General features: G+C 44.6%; 1 protein-coding gene across 21 annotated transcripts in view; it reads right to left on the bottom strand.

Annotated features, from left to right (window-relative positions):
- The window catches only part of EPB41L4B (erythrocyte membrane protein band 4.1 like 4B), a 130,381-nt gene that overhangs the window by 45,841 nt on the left and 67,026 nt on the right, over positions 1-17,514 (bottom strand). For 20 of the 21 annotated variants that reach the window (XM_072727744.1, XM_072727755.1, XM_072727753.1 and 17 more), the window contains exons 14-15: positions 16,775-16,808; positions 12,791-12,855 (exon numbers count right to left, since the gene is read on the bottom strand). In XM_072727744.1, the coding sequence (XP_072583845.1) occupies positions 12,791-12,855; positions 16,775-16,808 (99 nt within the window). Of the gene's footprint in view, positions 1-9,237; positions 10,919-12,790; positions 12,856-16,774; positions 16,809-17,514 lie in introns of those variants that run through there. The other variant, XM_072727766.1, reaches the window with a different exon arrangement.

Raw genomic sequence — 17,514 nt, 5'->3', positions numbered from 1 at the left:
TCCACTCACTTTGTATGAACAATTTCAAGACATGAGTCATTTTTTTTCCCCCAGGATCTTGCCACTTACACATTTTCAAGCTAGTCTCCCTTGCTGACCAGAATTAATAACGGTTAGACTGGCAGTGTTTCTTCTACCTTCCAAACAACGAAGCAATCAGGCAGGTAGGCCAAGAAATCAACAGATGTTTTGCGTTTAATGAAATGCCAATGTCTGGATGGCCAAAAAAATCCCCCATAGGTTTTGTGCCAGCTTAAAGGCTCTCCTAGGAAAACACAGTGAATATCCTCTATCCAGTGTCCTCCGGCATCACGTCTAGATTGCTCACTGCACTTATTGTGGACTCAGAGGTACTCTTTTACTGCTCATGGCACCTGCCTTAGCTCCACAGCAGGGTTCCCGGGGGGCAGGAACAGCTTCTCTGGAGCCTACACAGCACGTCGATGCTCTGAACACCTTCTAGAGGAACCTGGTTGGGCAAACTGACCCGTTTCACTTTTAGCCTAACTAGGGACAATTCCACATTCCTAATCAGAGCTAAAGCATCAGGGAGGTATCGACAGATATCTCAGCAGAGCTTCCCATCTGATGGACTCTGGATGGGCTGCAGCTCAAGCAGCCTTGTCTGCTTACCCCAATGTGCTATACAAATATGTTATTTTCTATGTGTGCTTAGGACAAGAAAAAGGTTCCACTAGTCCACATGCTGTCCATTAGCCTGAACTGTGGCTCTCCAGTTGGGGCTCTTAGCAGAATCTCCTCAATTACCATGTTTTTACAGCAGATGGTGTCCGCCAGAATCATACTTCCTGGCGGAACACTGGTGCATTAATCATGCTCTCTAAATACTCACCGAGGAAAAAACTCAAAAGCTAACATTTTTGGTTGCCCAGCACTGTGCCATCTATTCACTTATTTAATCCTCTAACAGCCATCTGAAGAAGGGATAATTATTATTATCCTTATTTTACAGGTAAGGAAATGGTAGCAGAGACAGTAATTAACTTTCTCAAAGTCACACAGCTAGTAAATGGCAGAACTGGGATTTGAAACCTGGAGGGCATTTAGTTTTGGTTTTGCTACCGCTTAGCCATGTGACCTCAGGTAGCTCATTTCACTGATCTGGGCCCCAGACACTGCATTTTTGGACAAACATTTATTAAGTATTTATATGCCAGGAACTACAGCTCAATGAAATAACTTGATTTGTGCCTTGTCTGACCGAGAGATGAGAGAAGGTGCATTTGCTCATCATGGTTTCCAGGATACCTGTCACTTACTTCCATTTTAATTTAGTAGAGACTGAACAGAGTGGGTCATTAGACTAACATATTGCTACAAGTTCTTATTAAATTCAGGGTAAGCATACCATTTGGCCGTAAGTAGAGCATATTTGAAAACCTGTACCTTTTTCATAATGGGTTCGAGAAGAAAACTGTTATCAAACATCTTAGAAATGTGACACGTTATGAATGTTAAGTCCGTTAATCAAGGATGATTTCTTACAATAATGTAGTGGTTTTATTTTAAAAGAGAGAGAGAGAGCAGAGATCAACCGATCTCATTTTCCCCTTATCTGAAAAGGTCAAAAATTATATATTTTTTTTCGTGGTTTAGATTCCTTTATATAGACTCATTGGCAGATGGAAATTTTCTCAATTTGTATTTCTTTCAAGACATCTTCCAAGCAATCAACCTGGAACTAATTCTAGTGTTAGCACAGGTAATGTCTGAATCCATAAGACTGGTAGCTGTCCTTCTGATGAGTTTATTAACTGCCTACAGCCAAAGGCAGCGTCTCCTTCAGCATCAATTCCTAGGGCCTATTATTGTACTTGGCACGGCATGGAACGCACAGTAAATATTTGTTGAACAAATGTTGTAGTGCATTAAATTTGAATTATTCTCCTTAGGTAATTTATCAAGTGTCTATTCATAAAAGCTTCACTTTGGTCAGGAGTTCCCTGGTTGTTCCCAACATTAGACAGCCTCTGCAAAACTGTACAATATGCCACATCTTAAGGAGCGACGAGAGCTTCTTCAGCTTTCGTGGTGGCTGCGTCTCTATCCTGGGTGAGATAGAGCAGGATACGTGCCCCCGTCTTTGAATCTAGAATTTTCCTTTGGCGAAACTGGTATCAGGGAACAGCTGTAAAAATGGGTAAGCAGTCCTTGATGATCTTCTGCTAGAAAATCCATTTTAACCTAATGTTTTTCTTACTAAGTTTATAATGTCTCTCTGATTGAGGCATGGAGAAGCTGTGAGGAAGGGCTCCAGAAACTTCGTGGTGAAATCTAGGATTTTAGCAATTCCGGATCAGTTTCAGGATCTGAGCCCAAAGAATAAATATTTCATGAGTTCGTTTCTGCACAGAGGCTCATGACTAAGAGTTTATTCAATCTCTTTCCTGCCTTAAAAAAAAAATACTGACACAAATATAGTTGTTTTCTTTTACAGCATTCACTTGTAATAAACCTAACAGTGCTTTCCCTTCTTGGTTTCTTACAGATTTTTTTTGTCTCTCATTTCTGCATTCCAGTGCCCACTGTTTGATTTAAATGAAGATTTTTTTTTTTCAGGTGGATAATGGCATTAACCGACTGGCCCCTAGCTACTGCCGTAAATGCATCTCCAAACAGTATCATATGGGAAGCCTCAAGGAGCAGCAAGACAAAATAATCATTGCCACAAACGTGCAGCTACTAGTTGTGCAGAATAATGTCTAAGGAGCCAGTCTTTGCACTTCAAAAGAGCCATAGCAGACTTGGGCATGAGCTGAGAGTGTTATTTTTCCACTCTGCAGACATCATCCAACTCACCAGAATGAATGAAATTAAACTATTATTCATTCCAGGATGAAGTTCGAGTTAGATGAATAAAATGCATGCTCTGTTAAGGGCAGGTTTTAGACATTCTAATTGCACAAGATACCAGTGTGAGCAGGAGCTGGAGCTGAACACTGGGTATGTGTTCTTGAGGTGATACAGATGAGGACTAATCTATTTTGGTTTTTGTGTTTGAAAATCTCCTCAAATGATCCTTTCTCTGTCCCGCAATTCTTGTAGGTTTTCCAGAAGCTTCTATCATAAACATCCTTAGTTGGCCTCCGAAGCTATACACTGGACCTAATTTTAAGGGCTCGTTTAATTGCCTTGAATATAGATACAGCATCCATTATTCAGCCTCGGAATGAAGCTGGTGGAGCTGTTAGCATAGCAACACCTCTTGCTTTTGAGGTTTCAGCTGCTGAAAGTGGATGTTTAAGCCATTCACAATTCAGTAGGGGATGATTAGGTAGGTTCTGTGGCTTTCTTACAACACGAGCCTACGGGGATGTTCCTCTAATTATTCTAACCCTATTTAGTGAATTGCCTGGACGACAGCAGTTTTGTTTTAAATTCTGCAGCCTTTCCTCCAACATAACCGCTGGCAAGTCTTGGAATACAGTGGGATTTTAGACCTGATAAATTAGAACTTTAATTGTGATTAAGGGTAAATCCTTCCTTCCCTGGCCAATGCACCAGGGACATTCACAAGGTCTGAGTGGGTATTTACGAAGTTGCAATGGAAAGTTCTCAACAAACTCCCCAAAAAAGAAAGGAAATATGGATGTGAGAAATCACATTTTGGCTATTTGTATGCTGTCCATATTCTTTTTTTCTGATCTCCAGGGCATCGTATCATGCTGTTACCTGAGCTTCTGGAAGTCTGCTTTCAAAACCCGTCTGGTAAATATCAACTCTTCCCATCCTTCCCTTTCTCCACTATTAAAAAGGCTATGCTGACATGATTAATTTTACTTCATCAGTCTGGTCTTTATTAAAGAGCACGGCACAAGAGCAGAGGTTCCAGACGGTTCGGAGAAAACAAAGAACAAATGGTGTTCAAAAAAGATGAAAGGGTACGCAAACTTGCTTATTGAGAAATACAATTAAAATGGAAATTCTAATTTTTACTCATCAGACTAACAAAGGTTTAAAATAATTAGTTAAGGCTGTGAGCTTGCTCCCTGTGGGATGAGAAGCCCTGTCAAATCGCTGGTCGGGTCGGGGGCTCGGGAGAGAGTGTAATTGGGTAGGATAACTTGGGAGGGAAACTGTTAGGCAAAGTCCAAATGAAATATGAACGTACCTTTTCAGCCAGTGCCCCTACCCCCAGGGAGTTTATCTACAGATAGATTTACTCAAGTACATCAACGGAATGTACGAGAGTAGCAGAAAAAAACTGTAATTTTAGAGATTCGGGGCAGCCTAAATTTTAGAGATTGGCAGCCAATCAGGCCATCAGTACTGATTGGTTAAATACATACAGTGCTTGTCTATAGGTGGACTAGTCCTAGATTGACACAATGAGATGCTAACGTTTGCCTCTGGGGAGAACTAAGCATCTAGGGAATAAGAAGGTGGAAAGGAGGGACGCCTGGGTGGCTCAGTGGTTGAGCATCTGACTTTGACCCATGGTGTGATCCTGGAGTCCCAGGATTGAGTCCCACATCAGGCTCCCTGCATGGGGCCTGCTTCTCCCTCTGCCTGTGTCTCTGCCTCTCTCTTTCTCTCTCTGTGTCTCTCATGAATAAAAATAAATAAAAATAAATAAAAAGGTGGAAAGGAAAAGTAACTTAGATATTTTTGTTTGAATTCTGACCATTGGTATTACCTACTAAAATAAGTCAAAAAGCGCAGCAGTTCCCTTTATTGCTGACTTTCTATTTAATCTCCTAATTGTTAAAAAGCCTCCTCTGGTTTGTGTAAGATGAAATCCTGAGCTAGACAAATTGGGAGCTGAGCAGACGCGGTTTCCATTCTCCTAACTCATGGGTCCCATTGTACCCGCAGAATGAATCCTCAGTGGTTTCACCAGTTCCTCCTTCCACCAGGTCGGCCGTCTGCAGATGGGAAAGCATTGTCCACGTTCCGCCTGGACGGTTATTCTCGAGGACTCTCAGACAGAAATATCATCTTTATTTCTTTTCATCTCATCTCAAAAGATCCCCGCTGTGTTTCTGCTCTTCACTCGTTAAGAGTTTCAGAGATGAGTCTTTACGTATTGTGCTAACCCTCTTCCATCTGGTCTTTCTCTTGGGGCCAAACACCCCTTTCCATTGCTAAACTTAGACCATACATCTCAAGCCAGCAACCTTTAACATAACCCATTCCTCGAACAAGACTCTGAATTTCTTTGACCTGTCTCTCATGCTAAGGCCTTACCTCTCAAATACTACCAAAAACTGCGACCAGCTAGCCTCAAACATTGTGCAAAGCACCTTGCATACATAATGTCCTTTAATTCCATTTGGGGATGAAGAAAATGAGGCATAGAGAAGAAACTGGACAAAGGACACATGGCTGGTGAATGGCACAGTTGGGTTTCAAACCATGCAAGTTCCAGAGCGTTCACGTTTCACCTCATGAGAACTGTAGGGCTCTTGCCCTCAACAAAATCACCACTCCACAGTGGACCCGTAGTCGGTCTTTCATCAATGAGCAACATCCTGCCATTTTGCTTCTGCAAACTTCTGCATCTTCCCCACGATGAGTTCTAATGTTAGCATGGGTCCTTACACTGGTATGTCCATGTCATCTTCTCCAGTGGATGCAATTCTCTAGCCCCTTGCTTCTGGCGTGAGGAAAGCAAAACCATGACAGACTCCATCTGACAGACTTAGGGGAGGGTGCTCATGTTGAAATTAAAGCCATATAAAGATACCTTAGAATTTTTGTATTCTTCTGCTTCACTATGAACCTACACAAGTGCAGAGCTATGCTGAGTAGATGTATCTAGCTACTTATTATGATGTATCCATTTACTTTTTGATATCATGCCTACTTAAAAAAAAAAAAAGTTGGCCTCTAAATGAAGAGTTAAAATTGAACCACAGAAGAAGGGCCAACCAAGTAGGAAGCTGTGCCTTTCCAAAGGGAGGTCCTACACCTGGCCATTGTGGGCTCGCCTGGAGACTTCAAATGAAGCTTCCTTGGATCTCACCACCAACCACTTAAAATAGAGCCTAGCAATTTCCATTTTTAATAAGCTGTCCAAGCAATTCTTTGGCTCCCTAATTTTGAGGAAGTTATCCAATTTGCAGAATTATTTAAGATTTCTTTTGCTGAGGCTCAGCTGAATGTCAATTTCCCATTAGTTTCACCTTTTAGATACCCATAGGGCTTCTTAAAAATGTGCTATTTTTCTTGTGCAAAGGGATTCTTTCCTTAACAGCCGCTCACATTTTCCCTCTCTTTGCCCCATTATGCCTTGCCTCAGCATTTGTCGGTTGCCTCCTACAGAGAAATGGCAGAGGCAAATCATCCTTAAGCCTACTTAGGGTATTTACCTGGTCCTTTTGGAAGATTCAGTCAGGGAATTGACTTAGAGCCAAGTTTCGGGAATATTGATCCAAAGGATCAATATAGCTGCTCAGGGAGTTCTTTGATGAGCTCGGATCTTAAAGGACTAGTTAAAAGCTGGAAAGTCAAGGGCAACAAAAAGGATCTATTATTAGTTGTGTTCAGACCAGGACCCAGGAGGCTGGAGTCACTGACCTGGAAGCATGATGCCATATTTACAGGCAAGAAAAAAAAAAAAAAAAAAAACCAGCACTCTCTCACTGTCCTTGTTCCTTCATCTTCACAGTTAAGAACCATTTTCAGTGGAAATGGCAAACCAAGAAATGAAATAGGCAAGAGGTTTTTGAAGGCCAAGATAATTGCCTGGCATGATTTCAAGTCTTTCAGTCCATATGAATTACATCAATCTGACAACACTGTCAATTCACTGTTAGGAATTCTGAGGGAATCTCAGAAAAATAAGAGAGGATACAAGACAGGTAAGTACCCAAGTTTCAAAAACGCAAAAGCTAATTCTGTTAATTACGGAGTCCCGAGTTTGGTTGTACAGGCAGGTAATTACTTCTGAAGAAACGACTAGTTTGTGAGCTCTGGGAAAGGAAGCAGTGGATGACCACAAATGAGTGGTTCACTAAGAAAATAATGCTCAATCTCTGCTCCTTTTAAAAGGAGTTTGCTGAATGAATGCAGGTTCTAGACTGCAGCAGGAGGGGGTGGGTAGGGGTAATTAGGCCCCTGGGAAGCGTGTGGGGAGGGGAGGAACAGGGTTATTAGCTCACTGGTGATGATGATGGACAAGGTGACAAGACCACTGATGTACAGGCATATGGATGCTGGTGGTGGTGAGTGGCTTTCCAGTTGGTAACCGGATTTTGGGGTAGTGATCTCTTTAAGTTCATCTAGTAATAGTCTCATGGAGATCTATAGATCGACAGGGTCCCAATGGCGAGATGGTCATCAGTGAGAAGCATTAGAGCACACGCCTGGGAACACGGGCTGGGAGTCAGAACTGCACATGTGATAACACGTAAGCTACTCGGTTAAACCCAAAGCCTGAGCTTCCGCAAGTGAGAAAAGAAGACAGCCCCCCCAACACAGAGTGGCCGAGATCAAGTGAAGTGACACATGTAGTGCTGGAAACACACATCTGGCTAACAGTCCCTGCACGTTAGCACGGATCCATGTCGACCTACCAGGGTTTCTAGTATCATCTCCAGTATCATCTGCCCTGTAGTAACAAGGCTCATCATTAGATCGATGCTTCGCATGGGAACACCGCAGACACACTGGGGAATATTCAGATGATGGAGCTGAAGCCAGAACACAGCTGATGGCCAATGTCCTACTCAAAACGTGACGCCCTGGACTAGGTACGGCTGTTCAGATACCTTCGGTCCAGCTCAGAGACCATGTGCTGCCTGTTATCTGGTTAGACATCTCTGTTAGAATGACTGTGGAATAAATCATTTGCTGAACAGACTTTCATTGAGCACATGCTCTCTGTTGGGCATGGGGAACAATGGCAAATACAATACAAAGCTCCTGCCTAAGGAGTGTGCAGGCTCCAGGATGAGATGAACAAAAGAAGAAGTTTTAATGTAAAGTAGTGAATGCAACGTTGATATAGCAGGGCTGAGGGGCAGGCACAGAGCAGAACATAGAAACTAACCTAGTTTGCAGAGGTGGGGGTGGTCGGAGTCCTGGAGAAAAGAACACATCTGAGCGGAGGCATAAGAGGTGAGCAGGAGTTGGGCAGAAGAGGATAGGAGTGAGAATGTTCTCGGCAGAAGGAATAGTATTTGCAAAGCACAGATGGGAGCAACAGCAGGATATGGTGCATGCCAGGAACGATAAGCAGCTTGGTGGTGTAGAAATTTAAATGGGAGGGTAAGAAATGGGGCGAAATAGGCTACAGCAATAGAACGGAAGCAGACAGCAAAGGAATTCCATAGAGAAGCTTGGACCTCATCCTGTGGGTGCTGGAGAACCCTGGTAGATGTTGAGCATCAGAATGACTGGGAGGACAATGAGCTCACCAGTAGCCTGGAGTCAAGAACTGAAAGAGCACCTCTGAGGCAGAGGGAGGATGTTGCTGTAAGGTTGAGGTTGACAAGGCTGGGAGTTGAGCAGGCCTGCCTGGGGACTGCCTGGATATGGGTGGCAACAGGCTTCAGAAGAGCTATGGATGGTGTGTGTATACATCCTTCTTGCAGGGGAGGAGAGAGAATCAGGTGGAAGTCTCTTCTTTTTTCTCCAGTAAAAGATAAAGAATTTGATTTCTGACATGAGCTAGAACATGACATGGGATATACAGGTTGAAATGTCAGTCTAAAAACTGATAGGAATAGTCTAGGTTAGTGATAATGACTTCCCGGTCAACAGCCCTAAAATGGTGCCAGCATGAGAAGACCCAGCATCGACTATGATGGTGAAAAAGGCAGTAGATAGAGGAAGGACCCCTGGAAAACACCAACATTTAAGAGGAAGACAGAAGGAAAAGCTATTACAAAGACCAGAAAAAGTCAAAGAGCTAGAGAACCAGATATCACAGAAACCAAGGGAACAAATTTTAAGAAGCTGTGAGCGAGCGACCACCACCATCAGATGCAGCAGACAGAGGTCCATGAAGTTGAGGGATGAAAAGTGTACACGTCATTTAATAATCAGGAGGTCATAAATATGCATCCTGGTTAGACTTCTTGGTTGCAGACAACTGAACCCACTCAAGTTATTGAGCCACTCTTCCCAAGAGTAGCCTTATTCTCAGATGAACTTGCTCTAGGTCACCTAACTGAATGCTCACCCTCAGACTTCCAAAAGCTCCCTGTCCCGTTATCTATGTCGTCCACCAATGATACTTCTGCGCAATGTAAAATGAAGATGGAGTCCAAAAAAAGCCAGAATAATCTTTATTCCTTGGAAACACATTTGTAAAAATGTATCAATAAGATTAAAAGATTCTGAACACATTTATTTGTAGGCAGCACAGACACTGAGGATCAAAACAGCTGCTAAAACGGAATACACCTGTAAACAGATAGCTCAGGGAGGGTTTGGTAGGTGATTGACTCCACTGTGCGGGGCGTGTAGCTGAGTCCCTCCTTCTGGACAGATTCTTGTGGCAACCAAAAATAGACCAGGTTTTAGCAATAAAATATCTCAAGAGATGTCAACATATTTTTTTTTTAAAAAGGCTTAAAATGGGCCTACCTACAATTACACGCGTTAAAATGGCGTTTACGAATTGTTTTCGCAAAAAAGACTAATGAAAGATATCTCAAGTCGATCAAGAGGAAAAAAAAATGTTTGATTTGTGGCTTGAGGTGGGGGGAAATAAATATTTCGGTACAAGTTCTACCCTAAGAGACAACACATTGATAGCTGGAACTACAAAATGACTGCGCAACACCCATCCCATCCTATTCTATAGGATGCTTTGGCACAACTTCATTAAAATCCTAGACACTTTAATGTGAGCCACAAATGGATCTTGGATTGCATGTTGCTTTTTAAAAGAATGAAGTCCAGGGTGAAAACCAAGCCTCAAATTCTATAAATCCTGACAGTGTGTATTCATAATTATGTCTTCTGAAATCATGCAAGTTAGCAGCACCAATCAATAATTTAAAAAAATTATTCTTGTACTTGAGCAGCAAATTCTATTAAAATGGACACTATGCATTTGTGATTAGTAAAACTGCTAAGATTCAAAGTGGCTAAACGGCTTTAAGACAGGAAATTCAAAGCCTCCCTGTATGTATGTCACACCTAAGCAGTTACATACTCTATTCAGTTTCTGAAAGGGGCAACTCTCTGTGAGAGGAGGGAATTTTGCAGTTTTCCTAGGAGAGATTTTGTTTGAATGTTAGATCCTCAGACTTAAAATATTAACTTTTCACAGATCACAGATTTGTAGAGCTGGAAGGAGTTTGGCGATCACTTAGTCCAACCCAGTCTTTTCGGATGGGGGAAAAGGAGGCCAAGAGAGGAGAAAGGCTTGTCCACCATCTCACAGTGGCAGGGGCTGGGCCCCGGAAGCCTCTCCCTCACCCCAGGATTGTCTTGTCCTCAATGCAGACCTATCTTCCTACGTTTTTCTGGTTTTAGTTGGTCCCGTTCATTAAATAACAAAGAAATATCACGTACAGCCATACGATAAACACAGACTTTTACTCCAATTTTCAAAATCAGAATGTTAAGATGATTCCTGAGCCTTTAACTACCTTCATTTTATTGAGAATGCGGTCAACAGGAAATCATGACTAGTGATTGCGGTTGTTTGCTAATATTTACACGGACGCCAGGAACATCTTTCAGAACTATTCCTTAAAGACACTTTGCAAACACATCTCTGTGATGCCAAGACACTTCTCATGGGATGTAATGATACTACGATGGTGAATGGAGGTAAGGTGCTTCAGTCTCTCAAAGTGCGGTCATGAGTTTATCTCGATACACCATACTTTGCATTCCTCCTAAGTTCTTCTGGTTCTGGTCGTGGACATAATCGAAATGGCTGTCACCTCCACTGGCTGACGTTTCCCAGTGCGGCCTGTCATCCTGAAAGCATGGCCTGTTTTGTTGGCAGAGTGGATGGTTAGCGGGAGGGATGGGAGAAAATTCAGAGATGTGAGTGAAACAACACAAGCATGGGGGATGGAGGGGGGGGAGGTGGGCAGGAGAAACCATGAGCCACGTGAATGAGGATGGCTTACAAACAAAAACGAATGGATTTTCTAAAGGTATTTTTAAAATCCAGATGCAGGTTAGTTCTCAACGTCCAAGTCGAGAGAAGCTGGCTCCGCAGCCATACAACTGTCATTTCTCAAAGGGCACCCTGGTGATCAAGTGAATCTGGGGAAAGTCAGGTGAATAGGGGTCCTTTAGCAGGTGCCTCTCAGGGCCACGACCAAGCTAATGGGCACTGTCAAGGTCTCTGGCAGCGTTTGCCAAGAGTGTTGGACCACGGAACTCTCCTTTCCTGGGGTAGGTTCTCAGGCAGTGCTTCTCTACCTCTGGAGAGCCTGATAAAGCACAGAATGCGGGGCCCTATCCCCAGACACTGGTCCAGCAGGGCTGGGGTGGGTGAGGCAGGGGGTCTGTATCAGCAAGCTCCCGGGTGAGGCTAACGCCTGCCAGGAGGGGAGCCGTGTTGTGGCCTCCCACAGAATTCCCTTTGCAAGCTGCTGGGTGAGGGGCTGCCTCAGAAGGAAACTAATGTGATAAGCTAGGCACTAAAAAGCATAAAATTTTGTAAAAATAAGGTTAATAAAAATAGCATTTCTAGACATCTCTTCTGTTTTCTTATGTCCGAAAAATAAACCATCTTTGCAATACGGAAACATTTAGAGTTATGACTCCGCTGGGCTGACGAGCTTTAAAAAGTGACCCGAATATCAAGTGTTATTGATAAAATTGCACTGTCGCCCTCCAAGGTCCCCCAACAAAAGTGGCAAGAACTATCAAGAATGAATGGCTCTCATCTGCCTTTTGCTCCACATGGATTTATTTTCATCATTCTGTTCGGTACTTTCTCAAGCAGCAAGGCTAGCAACCTCACCAAGAAATAACTTTATGCAAAGTGAATTCACCAACAGAAAGAGCTTCACACATAAACACCAATTAAGACTGATCTAAAATTCAAATCTGAAAAGGAACGTTTGCCTTTACAAAGCTGGCATTAAAACACCCTCAAGCCTAATGAAAAACCCAGCAAGGCAGGTGCCAGTTTCCTTGGAAAGGATCGTGGTGGGTTAGGGCAGAGGTGAGGAAACACAGCCCCAGGCTGGATCCCACTCACCCCCCCCCACCCTGGTTTTCGTAAGTTTTACTGGGACGCAGCCAGGCCCATTCGCTTCTGGGTTGTCTCTGGCTGCTTCCAAGCTACAACAGCAGAGTTGGGTAGTTGTGACAGAGACCACAAAGCTGAAAATACCAGTGATCTGGCCCATGACAGAGAAAGGTTACTGACCCCTGGGTTTAGAAAAAAGATCCACTGTCACAAAAAAGCAACCCCCCCCCACCCCACCCCTGAAAAAAGTCCTTTCAAAAAAACCCATAACAAAAATCCCCAAGCTTGAGGCACATTTTTAGTAACTGGATTCTTGGGACAGGAAAATGTTACTTAGAAATTTTAAGTAACATTTCTAACACAAAACCAAACCAAAAATATCTGAGGTTAGAATGACTTAAAAAAACAAAAACAAAAAACAAAAACAAAACAAAACCCAATTCATTTTTATTTCAAAAAGCAGAACTCTGGCAAATCCAGACTCATCACTGGCTTCCTTTGCCTGGCAAATCATTAATCTCTTGCCATGACACGGCAACTCTTAACAGCTGCTTCTGATGCAGACTTTCGATTTGTAGCTAGCTCCAATTCGAGTTTTTCCAGATGAAGGGAGAACTTTCGAGAAAGTACAGCTCTGTGAGCTCAAGCACTTACCTTACATTTGGAGAGTGAGGGTGCCACCGGGGCTGGCTGGGGTGGATATTGGGATGGTACTGAGGCTAGAAACGAAAGACCAAACTCGATTATTCCATGACCTTTTGATTTCAATGGTCTTCATTTACTTTCTCTTTCACTGGCATCCAGCTGAGGGGCCCAGAGATGTGAATGGAAAGCCTCTCACTAACCCCTGGCTGGGAGGTGGCTTCCCAGGACGATCACGTTTCCCCCATGACAAAGGCTGGAGGGCAGGGGAAGGCATCTGCCCGGAAAGGGTCCCCTAGAGCACCCAGGACAGGCAATACTCCTCTCCCCCAAGGGAACAGACGGAAGACACCCAAGTTGTGGGGAGAATGGCAAGCAATTTCTTTGTTCAGAAATGATTTTTGTCATCGCTGAAAATGACCACAACCGTGCGTAACAGGGACATCTGCAAACCCAAGAGAACTGGACAGGAAAACCAAGGCAACAGGACTGTGGGCGATCCCTTTCTCTCTCGTTTAAGCAGTGAGAACAATTTTCTAAAATGTGATCCAAAACCCAGTACCAAACCTCACCCCCCACCCTGTTGCCACCAAAAACAAACAAAACCCCAAACCACCCAGAGCATTTATTATCCTGAATCAAACGGAAGGAAGGAATTTGTCCATTTACAGATGGGAAAATAGACCCAGACTGGTGACTCACAGAAGGACCAGAGGTGAAGACAAGGGGGGCCTGGCGGGTAGCAGGGGTGCCTATCCACCCCTGGCCTGCAGAAGGCTGCGGCCCCAGAAGCTGGGGGTGGGGGGGTGGGGGTGGGGAGGAGGCTTCTCAAAGCTGAACTTTCTGTGGGGCACATCAGACCCTCCTGACTTTTAAGTCACCATAGTCCTGCCACCGTTACTCTGTCAAATGCTTCTTCCCCTGCTGTTTTGGTTAATAAGCAGAAACCTGTTCTGTACTGTGGAAAATTCTCGGTAATTCTGTTCATTCGGTTTTCAGGAACCTAAGGTGCCCTCCCCCTCCCTGCTTATTCTGTATTCTAGTGGCCTCTCTCCTTCAAAGACGCCTGTCAGCAAGCTAAGTGTGCAGCCCCCAGAAGGACATGCTAGAGGGAAAAGGATCTGGAGAAAAGATCTCGGGAGCAGAACCTGAGAGCTGACCTCTCTCAGGGAGACGGGCAGGCACCCAGTTTTAGATGATGTGCCCAAAGCTGAAATGCTTCAAGTGTTTTGGTTACGTAGCTGGGCCTCAAATGAGGCTCTACCAGTTGGATCTTCAACAAAAGGGAATAATCTAGAATAGAAATGGACCTTCTATTCTACTCCTTGTCTTCAAGCACAATCAAACCCGATTCATTAGTGAAAGACCTAGAAGGATATTCCCAAACCTTCCTTTGTCTCCTTTGGTAATTTATTCACACTCTAAAGCTGTCAAGGAGCAATTTTTTTAGTGTTAGCCCAGATGGCTCTCACCAGGGCAGTTGTGTCCGCCTGGGGACAATTGGAAATATCTATGTGCGCTTTTGCTTGTCACGATATTCTACACGATTACCTTTTATCTACTGGGCAGAAAGAGGGAAGCTAAACATCCTGTAACTCTCAGGACAGTCCCATAATGAACTGTCCCTCCCCAAACGTCAACAGGGCCCTTATCAAAAACCACAGCGATCCATCCTTCTGCGCAGCTGGCCAACCTCACTGAGCTTGCGGCCACACGGACACGGCCGCCCACCCTCCTTCTCAGCACTCAGATGATTCCCAATCAGGCCACTTCTCAGGATGTTCTCCTCCTGGTCAAGTCACTCCCAAACCTTGAAGGAGCAACACAGAAGCTCCAGGACCGGCAAGGTGTAGGGGACCAGTGGATGCCAAAGATGTTATGAGAAGAAGGACGTGTAGGTAACAGTTTTTGAGCGTGGAGTTCAATGCACGACTGCCTCCAACGTTCACTCTGAGCAGGGAAGGCTCTGCTTTATTTTCATTTCTTTTTCCGTGCCTTCAAGCAGGGATCGTCCACCCACAGCTCTTCCCTTGCCCCCACAGCCAGCCGCTGTGACCAAGACGAAAAGCCAACCTGTGATCAAGAAGACTAAAGAACCTCAAGAAGCCAATGAGATCGAGAAACCTGGCTGTTCCCCTATCGGGTCAAAGCACTTTTTTTTTTTTTTTAAAGATTTATTTATTTATGATAGACATAGGGAGAGAGAGAGAGGCAGAGACCCAGGCAGAGGGAGAAGCAGGCTCCATGCCGGGAGCCCTTGATCCCGGGACTCTAGGATCGCGCCCTGGGCCAAAGGCAGGTGCCAAATCTCTGAGCCACCCAGGGACCCCCTCAAAGCACTTTTTATGTGTTATTCCTTCAAACTCAGAAGTTCTGCAGGTTGGGAACAGGATTTCAGAGACAGAAGATGATACTGCAAAAGTCTTCTAAAACATGCTTTGGAGACCTCGAAAAGATGGCACACATTGGGATCCCACCCCATCTAAGGAGTTGCTATCGAGAGTAACAAATGACCAAGAAAGACACTAACCAGAATAATGATCCCAGGTGAACTCCTTCTTACTTGTGACATTCAAAACCAGACTGGTGACAGGAGAAACCTGAGAGCAGTGGCCTTGGACAGAACCCGTCCAGCACAAGAAAAACGTCCCCAAGTGAGGAGGTCATCAGACACGGATGCTGCCTCTACGCACAAACCTAGCGAGGGACACATTGTCAGTGCAGGGCCCCCTGCCTGGCTGCTCATCAGAACCACCGTAGGTGCTCAGAAGCTGTCTGATTCCCCAGACCCATCTTCACAGCTTCTGATTCAATCAGTCCAGGGTGAGGCCCAAGCACTGCTTAGGTTTTCAAAGCTTGCCAGATGGTCTGAATGTGCAGCTGCAGGGGGGTGTCAGTACTTTCCAATCAAGAGGATCGGAGAAATCTCTGTGGAGGAGGTGGCTTCGGAGGGGACTCTGGGGGATATTTTAATGCCTGGACAGGTAAGGGAATTTCAGGCAGAGAAACACAGACAAAGGAACAGCGGGAAGAAATTATGGGGCAATGATTAAGGGATTCTCGGAGAGCTGAACATACGATGTGTGAGGAGGAGCTGGGGGGGGGGGGGAATAAGTGGAGAAAAGCAAGTCGGAGCCAGGTTGTAGAAGGCCATGAATGGCCAGCAAAGGCCACCCCCAGATATTGGTGGGTGGGCAGGCAGTGGGTGAGGGCCCGTGGAACAGCAGAACACCAGCCAGGGAAACCTATCTGTGCTCCTTCTGTGGGCTCAAGAGGCCCAGCACAATGCTTTACAAAGGAGGTTCTGGAAATCAATGCTCCACTGATGTTAACAGATACATTATTAAAAAAAAAAAAAAAAAAAAAAATTGGCAGGGAGGTGAGAGGCTAGTTGTTCTGTAGGTATTTTTTTTTTTTTTTAATTAGGGGAAGGGTTGTTCCACAGTCCAATGATTTGGGGAAACAATGGCCTTAAAAAAAAATGTCTTTTTTGTAGGATTTCTCAGTACTTTTGATACTCGAACGGGCACTGTGAGATCCAAGAAGGGGAATGAAGGACACGCCATCTCCCAAACATGTGACTCAGACGCCCTTTCCTGGAGGCACATCTCAAGGGACTCATGTTCCCTAGGCCGAGAACACGCTGACAAAACACGGTCTCACTTGAGTGCCCCTAAGAGGTTGTATTTGACCACCCAGAAACTTAAACACATGTCCCAGCTGTTTGCCAGCTGACAATGTTAAGAAAAAATAGGCCCAGCTGAAATGACCAAGAGGGACCCACCAGGGGTCACGGAAGAAGGCTCTCTCCTCTTATTGTGTTTCTCAAAATACAAAAACAACTCTCCCACCCCCAACGCCCCGCCAGCCAACACAAAATGTTTTGTTATTGTTTCTTCAAAATCTGACCATAAGCATAATGATGGCATGAGGTAATGATGGCAATTTTGAAACTTTAAGAAGTATTGACGAAAATCTTTAAAAGCAGTATCTCACCTGGTAATTATGGACTTCGGGATTTGTTTTAGAGCTAAAGGAAAGAAGGGAAAAATTGTCATGTAACAGGTGGTAAAGTGGCATCATTAGTCGATTTATTTGACGATCAGAAACAAATCCTACCGACGCTGTTAGGAACTTCCACAAACACCGTTTCTTTTTGGTTATTAGCTGTTTAAATGAACATATGACCCGGGAAACCCAATAGCAACTTCCATTCATCACTTTCGAGCTTGCAAATAGAAAGACGAAGGCATTATTCCAGAATCCTGCTCGTGATGTCATGTTTCGGCGACAGAAAGGAGATCCTTCCAGTTGGACAAGCCAAGGGATTTTATTTCCCATTCCAGGTCCGTGCTGGCACTGCTGGGAGGCACCCCGGGCCCCAGGCAGCCCCAGCACCACCCAGCGCCTTCTCCAACCGCAGGAAGACCTACCAGCCGCTCCTGAGCATCTACCACTGTGGTTCCTGCTGCTACCAACAAGTGCTGTGATCGGGCCACCACTTTGGGACGCTCATGCCATATAAGGCTGTGTACTGGGAGCTTCACATCTGTTACTATTTAACCTACACAACGAGGCTATGAGGTCAGTAACTGGTACCACCTCATTGTGCAGATAAAGGAAAGGCTGCCTAAGAGAGAAGGAAGGAAGCCTGCTCGGGACCGGCCAGCTAGTCCGTGGCACAGCCAGGACCGGAAGGGACATCTGCTCAAGCCCAAAGCCCCTCTACGTTCCAC

This window comes from Vulpes vulpes, chromosome 12 (genome assembly GCF_048418805.1).
Source record: "Vulpes vulpes isolate BD-2025 chromosome 12, VulVul3, whole genome shotgun sequence".
In the NCBI taxonomy this organism is placed as follows: domain Eukaryota; kingdom Metazoa; phylum Chordata; class Mammalia; order Carnivora; family Canidae; genus Vulpes; species Vulpes vulpes.
This window is presented reverse-complemented; position numbering and strand designations above follow the sequence as displayed.